The sequence below is a fragment of the Sceloporus occidentalis genome, unplaced genomic scaffold (genome assembly GCF_023333645.1).
Source record: "Sceloporus occidentalis isolate IW3139 unplaced genomic scaffold, rSceOcc1.0.p SCAF_3, whole genome shotgun sequence".
NCBI lineage: Eukaryota > Metazoa > Chordata > Lepidosauria > Squamata > Phrynosomatidae > Sceloporus > Sceloporus occidentalis.
In genome coordinates this window covers 184663453-184675227 of record NW_028316983.1, presented here as the reverse complement: position 1 = coordinate 184675227, position 11775 = coordinate 184663453, and the positions used below count along the sequence as shown (strand labels likewise).

General features: G+C 41.9%; 1 protein-coding gene across 12 annotated transcripts in view; it reads left to right on the top strand.

Moving 5' to 3' along the window:
• The first annotated feature begins 658 nt into the window (after window positions 1-658).
• The window catches only part of PTPRM (protein tyrosine phosphatase receptor type M), a 625500-nt gene continuing 614383 nt past the window's right edge, over window positions 659-11775 (top strand). For all 12 annotated transcript variants that reach the window (XM_089517070.1, XM_089517069.1, XM_089517061.1 and 9 more), the window contains exon 1: window positions 659-876. In XM_089517070.1, coding sequence (XP_089373196.1) covers window positions 804-876 — 73 coding nt within the window. In that variant the 5' untranslated portion in view covers window positions 659-803. The remainder of the gene's footprint in view (window positions 877-11775) is intronic.

Sequence of the window (11775 nt, the reverse complement as noted above, 5' to 3'; positions counted from 1 at the left end):
GAAAAGAAGCTTGCTCCATCCTCAGTATGACACCCCTTCACATAGTTAACACAGGGCTATCCTATCCCCTCTTAACAGTCTCTTCTCCAGGCTGAACACCCTCAGGTCCTCAAGTCTTTCCTCACAGGACTTCATGGTTTCCAGAGCCTTCACCATTTTGTTCTCCTGTATGAGGGGAATGTCGGTTGTTTATCTTCTTTATTCCCTCCCTCAGAGTCCCCTCAGCCTTTCAGATTCCCTGGAGCAGCAGAAAACAAGCTTGCTCCCTGCACAACAACATGACACCCATTCAGTTAATACAGGGCTATCATACCCAGGCTTCTCCTTCCCCATGTTGGCCTCCCTCACGAGGGGAACCCCTGTTTGTCTCCTTCATTCCCTCCCCCAGAAAGAGTCCCCTCAGCCTCTTATTATTAGAGTCCCCTCAGAGGCGGGCAAGGGGGGGGCCGTTTCCACTTTCTGGGGAGCGGGAGGAGGAGCGGAGAGGGCCCTCTAGCGGCGGAATGGCGGCGGTGTCTCTGCTGGGCGTGACTTGGCGGCCGATTGCGCTCGCTGCTGCTTCCCTGGCGGCGGCGGCGGAGGAGGAGGCGGAGGGGGAACGCGAGTCAGTCGCGGCCGGGACGAAGGAGAGGGAGAGAGCGGCTGGAGGAGGAGGAGGAGGAGGCGGCTGGGGAAGGGAGAGGAGAAGAAGACTGTGGAGACGGAGCGCAACAGGGGAAGAGGAGGCAGGCTCCCTGGCGCCGCTTCTGGGGCCAGAAAGGAGCCCCTCTTGGCTCGCCCTCTCCAGCCCCTTTGGAGGGAATATGGGCAGAGTTGGAACTTGGCTCCTGACTTTGGCTGGACTTTTGCAGGCAGCCTCCGCCGAGACCTTCGCAGGTAAGGAAGAAGGAAGGGGCTGACAGCACCAAACTTAGGATGGGTCCACACTGGGGGAATAACCCGTTTTGGCACCGCTTTAACTCTTTGCTATGGAATTCTGGGAGTTGAGAGTTTGTTGTGGGGCCCAGTGGGTTAAAGCGGTGCCAAACCGGGTTATTCCCCCAGTGTGGACACAACCCAGTCACCCAGGGCTTGCACGTCTTTGTAAGACCCAAGAAATGCTAATGCTGCTTTTTGGGGGGAGGGCGGGGGGATCCAGAGAAAAGTTGCTTTGGGGGGGTTTTAGTGGGCTTCCCCCACTTCACAGGTAAGAATGGGTTTGAAGTGTCTTCCATACACACAAAAAGACCCAGGAGAGGTTAATCTGGAGAGACTCTGTTGTGGGGTTTTTTTTTTGGGGGGGGGTGTTGGTGATTTTTTATTCCCCCCTCCCCTTTCCTTTCTCCTTTTGACCTTTTTGCTGAGTAGAGGAAACAAAGCGGAAAGGAAGGAGCCCCGACGCCTGGGACTTGGAAAAGGAAGAAGAAGTTGGAGGGGTCCCGTTAGTGTCTCTGGTGCGGAATCAGTCCAGAAGGGACTTGGCAGAAGAAGCCTGGGGCAGTTCGTTTTTGTGTCTAAATGCAGAGCTTTGTGCTTAAATCGGAACCTCCCTAAAAAAACTTTCTTCAAGTTTTGACAGCTGTCCAGCAGGGAGGGTTTTCTTTTTCACAACCCTGACTCTCTTTCTTCTTTCTCTTTTCTTCCCCCAGCTAAGCATTGACTCTCTCTGCTTCCTCACGGTAGGAATAATCCGGTTTGACACCACTTTTAACTGCCACTCTGGGACCCTGGGATCTGTAGCCTGTTGTGGCAGCAGGGCTGTCTGACGGAATAAGGTCCAAAACACACTGCAGAAACAATCTGGTCTGAGACTGCTTCTTCACCTGCCCTGGCTCAATGCTAGGGGATTCTGGGAACTGTAGTTTTGTGAGCCGTTTAGCCTTCACTGTCAGAGAGCTCTGGTGCCACAATGAACTACAATTCCCAGGATTCCCTAGCACTGAGCCAGGCCGGTTAAAGCGCTCTCAAACTGGATTATTTCTGCAGTATTTTTTTTTTGGGGGGGGGGGACTTAAATGTGTATTCCATAGCATTGAGCCACGGCAGTTAAAGCAGTATCGAAATGGATTATTTCTGCAGCGTGGATGCAGCCACAGTCCCTCAGCCTCAGGAAATGGCATTGGCAAACCTTCTCTGAACCCATCTTGCCAAGAAAACTTTTTCTCTTCCCCACCAGGTAGACTTTGGCTGCATCTGCACTGCAGAAATAATCCAGTTTGACACAGTTTTAACTGCCCTGGCTCAATGCTGAGGAATTCTGGGATTTGTAGTTTTGTGAGGCATTTAGCCTTCACTGCCTGAAACCTCTGGTGCCACAACTATAGCAGCACGCTGTGGCAGTTGAAAGTGTTGTCAAACCAGGTTATTTCTACAGTGAGGATGTATGTAGAGAGAGCCAGTCCTTGGCTGGGGGAAGAAAAGCGAAAGAAAGAGAGCCAGGACTGTAAAAAAACCTACACATTTTAGGATTCCATATGATGGAGCTGTGGCTGTTAAAGTGGTGTCAAACTGGATTATTTCTGCAATGAGGATGCAGCCCTGTTGGTGGAGGCACCCTAAGATATGGAGGTGAAGTCTTCTCTCTGAAACTTGAGTTGTGGACCAGCCCTTAGTAGAACTTGGCAAAACTATGGCATAGGAAATGGTGTCTTTCATAATATCTTTGTGTGTGTGTGTGATGTGATATTTGGCATCCCAAATGGTTGATAAGCCTGAAAGAAGAGAGGGCCAGGACAGCTTGAGGACAACAGCAGGGAAGCAGGGTGGGTTCTCCAGTTTCCTTCACTTTTTTCTTGCCAGGCTTTAACATCTGCCAAATAGTGACAGCAGTTGATCATTGAGGCATAAAAATAAATAAATAAATAAATAAAGATCTACCTGGTGGGTCCGCTGCCTTCAGGCATCCTGCTGTTACTCTCCTTCAGAGGATTGCCTTTCATAACAAAACCACACACCTAGGCTGCATCCGCACTGGTATCTATAATTTTGTTAAGACATATGCAGAAATAATCCTGTTTGACACCATTTTAACTGCCACAGTTCCCTTCTAAGGAATCCTGGGATCTGTAGTTTGTTGTGGTGCCAGAGCTGTCTGACAGAGAAGGCTGTGTCTCACAAAGCTACAATTCCCAGACTTCCATAGCATTGAACCATGAGAGTTAAAGCGGTCTCAAACTAGATTATTTCTGCAGTGTGGATGCAGTCCCAGTGGGTGTATGAGAGAGAATAGTGAGGGATGGTGACCCAAAACCTCCTTATTTTGATTTGTAAACTGGCTTGCGAAACAGTGCGTTGACATAGTTGGAAGGAATGAGTAACTTCAGTTCATTTAGAGCTTTTTTTTTCTTCCTTCCCTGCATGAAGTTTGAACTATAAAAGCCAATGACAGAAATTGAAGACATCTGGGCTCCATGTTCTACGTGCTTTGATCAGGAGAGGAAGTAGGACTCCCTGGCTGCCTCAGCTGCAGGGAACTTGGTGTTTTGTTGCATTAAGTAGTGCTTGTGTACAGCAGAAGCAACACCCTTGTGTAGCCAAATTTTGGCTTGCAGAAATCCACACTCATGGATTTTCCTCTATAAACACATATTGGTTTAATGGAATGTTCCAGGAACGCTCTGTGTATAAAAGCTGCCTGTGTTCTCTCAAACTTCTCTCATACATTTGCAGATAAGTCAGGAGGTTCATTAGGAAAGCAATGTTTCAGAGGTTTGCTTTATTATGAAATATAGCACTGAGGGAAATGCTCTCCCTTGCTCCCTTCTCCGGTTTCAAGTGAGCCTATATGTAGCTGTGAATTAGGAAACTTTACTCACAGCGTTCCTGTTATTGGAAGACTCTTGAGTCCATACTTCATTTGGTTCTTACTTAGATTGTGTATATTTCATTGCCATCATACAAGACCCCTCAGCCATTGAGGGGAATAGTAGTTTTCATGTACACAAGTGGGTGAGAAAGCCAGCCATTAAAATTTATTGCCCACCCTTCTTAATACTTTCACAGTGTCACTTCTGTACTTCTTGACTGTGTTGTTAGTATCCTTTGCTCCTGACAGAAATGAAAATTGTTTCTACTCATCCACATGTACTCTTTGTATTGGCTATTCTAGTCAAGGGGTGCCTTGTCCTATACTAAACAAGATTTGTTTTGGCTGCTGTGTGAGCCAATATCTGGGCAAAATGGCAAGCTTTCAAGTAAGCACTACTAATTCAAGTGCAGGCTGTGGGCAAGTGCAGACTATGGAAATATAACCATTGTACGGTTTTTATTGTCTTCTGACATACAGTGAAATTGTGCTTTCTGGGGTTATGCTTCACCATTAAAATGCCCAGAGGTAGTTGTCACACTTCAGGGGAAACTAACTGTTGACAAAACCTACTGTGTTAATGCACACAAGAGTTTCATTCAGTGTATAATTTCAGTTGTGTGGGTGACCATGTCCTGTTGGACAAAGAAAATGTTTAGTATCACAATAAAACTAAACAGTCCGTAGACCACAGATTGGAAAAAATACTATTGCATGTTTGTAGCTTTATATATTTAACAATGTAGATTGAATTTTATTATGTGGTTCTTAACCTGTGATCCAATTTGAAACTTGTGTTTATGTGCATTTTTCGGGGGGTGAGGAGGGTGTCCACAACTTTCAGTAGACTCAAAGAAACACTGGCTCATTACAAGATAAGGATTATGTTCATTTTTATATTCAGCCCTTTTTCATTGTGTGAGCTGAACAATTAATAAAATTATTGACTTTTTTTACAGTACAGTTCTTGTACTTGCACACAAAAAAATCCTACAGGTACAAGTTTAAAAAGTCAATTATTTCATTAATTGTTCAGCTCTTTTTCAGAGTTTTTATGAAAGCTTAACAACAGAAAAGAAAACTTTTAATCAGTCTTTAAATGTTATTTTCTGCTCATGCCCACCCCCACCAACGATTATGTCCCAAAAAGGTTATACAATGAAGAACGGCTAAATATAATAATGAAAATAATCATCATCTTCAAAGGCTGTGTAGTGTAGTGACTTGTAGTGTTGGATCACAATGCTGGAGACCAGGGTTTGAAGCCCCACTTTGCCATGGAAACCCACTGAGCGACCTTGTGCAAGTCTCCCTCTCCCAGACTCAGAAGAAGACAAATCTTGCCAAGAAAATCCCATGATAGGGTTCTTCTTAGGGTTGCCATAAATCAGAAATGACTTAAAGACAAACAACAACAAGTTGTAGTTAATCACAGTTCAGTGGATTGCCTAAAAAATAGTTGTGATTGTTGTCCAAGTTCACGTCATTTTGTAAAAGCCGATGGTTAGAGATAGCTTTGAGATTCTAGTATTCAAGATTCTATTATTGAATCCCATTGTGGGAGAAAAGGGGGGATATAAATCCTTGAAATAAAAATATGCCAAAAATTAGTATTGTACAATCTTAGAATTGGAAGGGGCCATAAGGGTCGCCTAATCCGACCCCCTGCCACATCTTTATTCTAAACATATATTACTTCCAGACAAGTATATCTGGAATTTTAACATAGTTAGTATGCCTTGTCTTTGCATTTAATATTGACATCTTTATGATTATAGTGAGTATGATAATAAATAAAAGTTAACATACGTTGAAAGTTACGATGGTTAATTTCTTTGGCAAATTGTCCAGGCCAGACAAAACAAACTTTTCAAAACAATTTTATTCAGATAAAAATAGGCTTCACAACTGAAGAAATACCAGCAAATATGTAATCATAAATGTTGGGTTTTGTATAAAGTGAACGGTTTAGACATGTGTTTTCTGTCAGACATCAGTGGCAACAGAAGACCGAGAGAATGGTAATGGAATTGAAAGCACTGCATTTCTGTAAAAGCCTTGTTTTTTTTATAGTGTTACATATCAAACACTCTTCAGAAAAGTGGTGCATTTTGTTATAACACAAACTGTCCTGGAGCTGCAGAGACCTGTTATTAGGCTGCACAGTTATTTTGTGTCATACAGTTGGCAGGCATGTTGTATGCCAACTGATGCTGCAATCCTGAAAACACCTATTCACACCAGTTAGGATTACTGCCTATTTCAACAGTGTGGCTGGAATCCTCACAAATCTTTACTGTGTTTTCTGGCAGAGCACCTGAGGTTTGGATTTTTATATCTGCTGTCAAAGGTAGATTTATGGGCTTCTTCTAACTAGGTCTAGCATTATGTGCAAGAGTATAAAAGAAAAGAGATGGATCCCTTTATGTTTGACAGGCTGGTGGGATCAACTGTAATACCTTTAATTTAGTTTGATGTTTCATCATTTGCTTTCTCTGATCTACTCTTTAGCGTATCATCTGCAAAAGCAATAACAATTATTTTTTTTAACATCAAGCCAGTATTTAAAACAAGGGTGGGCATATGTGACCTGTTTAGGGCCCATCTTTCTGTTCCTAGTACCCTCTCTGAGGATCTGTAGACACTGCCAGAAATTCCAAAAAATCCCTCAGAGGGGATGGAAATCCAGGTCTCTGGGGGAAAAAATAATCATATTTTGGGGTGTTAAATATCAGAGAGAGTTTTGAAACCTATTTAAAAGGTGGACCTAAGTTCCTGGGGATTTTTAGGACAGGCAGGTGGCTCTTTATTGCCAGTAGTAGGGTAGGGAGTAGAAGGGGTGGAACACTAAAAGAGCCTTGTGGGGTAATGCATGTGGCCGCAAGGCCACACTTTGCCTATCTCTCGCTTAAATTTGTAGTATTAGCAGATAGTGCTATGTGTGAGGATATTGTGATAGTGGGTAGTGCAAATATGAGGAGTAATCTGAAGTGGGTAGTGCTAATATGAGGAGTATGCAGTATGGCAGTTTGTTGGAAAAGATACTGGAGTAAAGATGTGGTATTGAGGCAAAATGATTTCCAATAAAAAGGTATATGTTAAATACAAGTAGGCATACCATTAATTGGGGAATTGATATAGTGCTATGGATAAAAAAATTCTAAAGGTTAAGCTTCAGTTCTGTAAACAAGTTTACATGCATTTAAACCCATGCGGTGGCTTAGTGGTTAAGATGCCAATTCTGACAATTGGAAGATTGGAAGGTTGCAGTTCGAGGCCCAAGTGCCACATGATGGGGTGAGCTCCCATCATTAGTCCCAGCTTTTGACAACCTAGCAGTTAGAAAGCATGTAAATGCAAGTAGATAAATAGGTATCACTTTGGTGGGAAGGTAACAGCATTCGGTGCAGTCATGCTGGCCACATGACCACCAGAGCAGTCCTCAGATAACGCTGTCTCGTTGGCTTAGTAACAGAGATGAGCACTGTCCCCTACAGTCAGTAACAACTAGGCATTCATGTCAAAGGGACTACCATTACCTTTATGTGCTTACTATAGGGCATATGAACTGTAGGTGAGAGAAGAACATACCTAAAGGCTGACTCACAACCCCTGTGTGAGAAGTAACATGAGAAGTTCCTGACATGAGAAGTAATTGGAACTATGCCATCTGGACAATTCTTCAATATGTTACTATTGCTCCTGGTGAACCACATATGTTGGGTGTTTTGATAGGACCCAGTACACATAGGTTAGGGCTATGGTGTAGTAGTTTGAGTGCTGGGCTAGGAGTCTAGGAGACCAGGTTCAGATCCCCACTAAACTGTGGAAACCCCTTGCTTAATCTCAGGCATGTCATATTCTCTCAGCTTTAGAGGAAAGCAGTGGCATGCATCTTGCCAAGTAGACCCTATGAAAGAATTGCCATAATTCAGAATTGAATTGAAGCTCTATAAGAACAACAGTACATGTAGGCACAAGCAGCATACTTTGTATACCACAAGCTTGGAGCATGCGGCTTGTACAGTTTATGCTCATGAGCAGATGTAATGTTTATCCGCTGAACAGGAGCACTGTAGGAGATGGTGGGATGCAGTGTAGGTGGAAATGTTTGCTATGTAGAAAATTACTGCTTGTATTGCCTTTGCATTCATACGCCACTTTCGTTCTCAATACCTGGCTAATAATATACATTTGATGCACAATTGCTGGATGAAGACCTTATACCTGACCTCAGTAAAAAACACTGATATGATACTTCACGAGCTGTTCACATATGCAAATTGTAAGTTATTGTTGTAGGGGTGGACAAGTCTTTGCGCACCTCCCCTCAGCTTGTTTTGTGCATCTGATGAAGCGGGCTGTTTGTTGAGAGGGACAGTGATCCCTGGGTGGTCTGTACTGCTACATATAAAATTTTTGCTTGAATACCTAAGATTTGTCAGAGCCAGCCATATATTGGTCAGGATAGAGAAGGTTGAAGTTAGATTCCAGTCACTTCCATTCCAAATAAGTGATGAAGGCTGTCGAAGTTGCTAAAACTAACCATTGGATCCTAGTTTTATTTCAACTGGTGTTCTACTGATGGCAATTTCATGCACAGCTCTCTTCCCCTTTCCTAATACTTCATCTATATTTTATCTGTCTCTATTCTTATATGATGATTTTAATGGTGAAACCATATCAGATTTGTCTTGTGTTACTTATTAAAAAATTAAAGTTTTATCTTCAGTCACTGATTAAAATGGCACTGTTATTATGATAATATAGAAGAGAAAAGTATACCCTACAGTATATTACACGCATGTAATTATACTGAAGAACTCCTATAATATATCTTTGGTCTCACGGTTTAGTTATCAAACTCTGGAAGAAAAATTACAGTGCCTTGAAATAACCAAACAATATATCTATGTACATTTTTAAATATAGTGTTTCATGCTGACATAATCTAACGGATTGACAAATGCAGTGGCTGAATTTGTAGTATAGCTACAGAACACGGAGCACGTATTTGAATTATGTAACTGTGGTGACTATAGAACAACAGTGGAACAACAAATACTGCATTTTCCTTTATTGTTCAGCCGAGAAAATATTCCAGTCAGTTATGATGTGTGAGTAGCAGCTGACTTCCCTTTTGGGAATTAAACTAAGATATAATAAACTAACTGGGTTGACCCAAACGTTCTTGCAGTTCCTTTTAAAAGCCATTGCTTTTAGTGGTGGCCGTGCCATACGTTAAGTGTTTTTTAGAATGACCCATTTCATATTAAACATTTATTTCTGTAGTCTGTTTTATAATTCTTACAGTTTGTGAAAAAAGTACCTTTGAAATAAAACGAAAAATGTGAGGGCCCAGAATCCAAAGGTATGGCTAATTCTGCCACACTTTCAGCTATTTGGGACTTACGTTTCTTCAAGAACAGCCTCAATGCCCTATAACGGTATCTTTGAATACCGAAGAGAGTATTCAAAAGCAGTTTTGAAGATTTGCTATTCAGTACACCAGCAGGGCTGATCATGGTAAGGGGTTTAATGCATACCTGAGAGCCTAAACACACTGCAGAAATAATCCAGTTTGAGACAGCTTTAATTGCCCTGTCTGAGTGCTAGGGAATTCTGGGAAGTGGAGTTTCTTACAACACCAGAGCTCTCTGACAGAGAAAGCTAAATGTCTCACAAAATTACAGTTCCTAGAATTTGCTAACATTGAACCAGGGCAGTTAAAGCGCTCTCAAATTGGATTATTTCTACAGTGTATTTTGGCCCTGAATTGGCTCTCTGAATCTTTGACTTCTTATTTGTTTTGATTTAATGTTGCTAAGAATTGTATTGTTCCAGCTAATCATGTTGTTTAAAACAGTAAGCATACACAAGCACCATATGATGCAAAATAAATGACTTTTAATTATTTGTTTTGTGTGAACAGATGGATGTAAAAATAAACTGTTTCTGATAGGCATTGTGTTATATAAATTTTCACTGTACCCTCTTTGATTCATTAGTAGTTTCTTGATATAGGTATCTGTTTTACTGAACAATAACAACAGTCTTTTCCTCCCTGATATTCTTTGTTTCTCTCATCATTGCATTTTTGTTTGAATGCTTGCGTCAGTGTATGGAGGATTTCAGTTTATAGAATTTTGTTTGCTGTGATCTACTGCTGATCACTAGGTGTAGCTGCATCTCTAAATCCACATTCCTAAGCCAGGATTGTAATGTGAGTTTACTGAACTTGGTACATTTTTGAGCTTGAGACATGAAAAAAAGTATTTAAGGCATTTGGAATGATTTGAAAACTTGATGGTATGCAAGTTGTGTACCTTTTTATCTGAAGAAAAATAAACCACAAAGAGTAGGGGCCATGCAAACCTTGCAGTAATATGTAATAATTTATTTCCTTGCTATTTATCTCCTATATTTCAGAGGATGGAACTGGCAAAATTATCTCTGAGTATTCCTTGCTTAGGAAAATCCTATGAAATTCATTGCGTAGCCATAAAGTTGATTGTCAACTTGACACAAACACACACACACTTTGCTGGTGGTTTAATAATAGAGAGATAGATATAGGAAAAGATAATTGCACATGTTTGCTGCAGTGGTACTGTAACAGTAACTGATAATCTGTTTTTCTTAGAGTGTTCCTTGAATAAGTCAACAGCAATCTGCTAAGAAAATAATTTTGTCTATAATTCTGGGAAACAGCTGCATTGAGAGCTATGCATTATGGAAGCAGAGCTACTAAAAAGTGGATTTGAAATTGGATTGAAATCACCTTTGGTCTGAAATATTACAGCTAGGACCTTACGACCTAGTTCTGTTTTTTAAAGAAAGACTTTGGACCTGTATTTTTGTGGTAACAATGCTGAATAAAAATCTCCTCTTGGAACTGAGGGAAAAATCAGTTTCTGATACAGTAGGAGATGTTTTGTACTGCAAGAAAAAGTCAAGAATTCCACTGGGTACGAGAATTCCTCTGGGTACACCCCAAATATGTTTCTGGAACTTAGATGTAATGTTCAGTGGGAGTGTTGTTGATTTCCCTCCATGTGGTTGCCTTTAAATATGCTAGTAATCACATTGTTCAGCCTTGGAACTGTGCTTTAAAACGTGATGAAATAGGCATGTATTTTATTTATATCATAGAATGTTGAAGGAATGTAGAAAGAAAAGAATATTTGGAATGTTTTGAAAGCGAAGGGCAGTTAGCTAAAGTATAGCAATATAAAAAGGTATCCGGTGTCATCACACCCAGACTTAACACTTTGCAGCGATGTGTTGGACTGGGTCCTATCCTGTGGCATTAACAATGAATTGCAAAGACTGAATTAGTGGAAATTAAGGGCTTTGGAAGAAAATGTTTAGAATAATCAAATGAAGCTAACTAAGATCCAAAACACACTGCAGAAACAATCCAGTTTTAGACCACTTTAACTGCTCTGGCTCAGTGTCGGTGAATCCTGGGAAGTGTAGTTTGTTGTGGCAATAGAGCTCTCTGGCAGAGAAGTGTCTCACAAAACTACAGTTCCCAGAATTCCCTGGCACTTGAGCCAGGGCAGTGAAAGAGGTCTCAAACTGGATTATTTCTATAGTGTGTTTTGGGCCTAAGCTAGCTATTTAAAAACTTTCTTTACTAGTAGATTTATGCTATTATTTTAAATGTCCGTGAGAGTGACCATAGTATAAGTGGTTTGAGTGCTGGACTGGGACTGTAGGAGACCAGGATTTGAATGCTCGCTCAGCCATGGAAACCAATTGGCCCTCAGAAAAAGACCAGGGCCCGTTACAAACGGGCTGTTTTGTGCGTGTGGAGCGCGCACTAGGGTTAGAAAGGGGCAGTGCTTCCGCACCCCCCTAACCCTAGTGCGCGCTCCGCATGCACAAAATAGCCGTGGCCGTTCCACACGGCCGCCGCCATGAGGACGTCACGACCGCGCCGCCTCTATACGGGGCAGCACGGAAGTGACGTCCTCGCTCCACGCCAG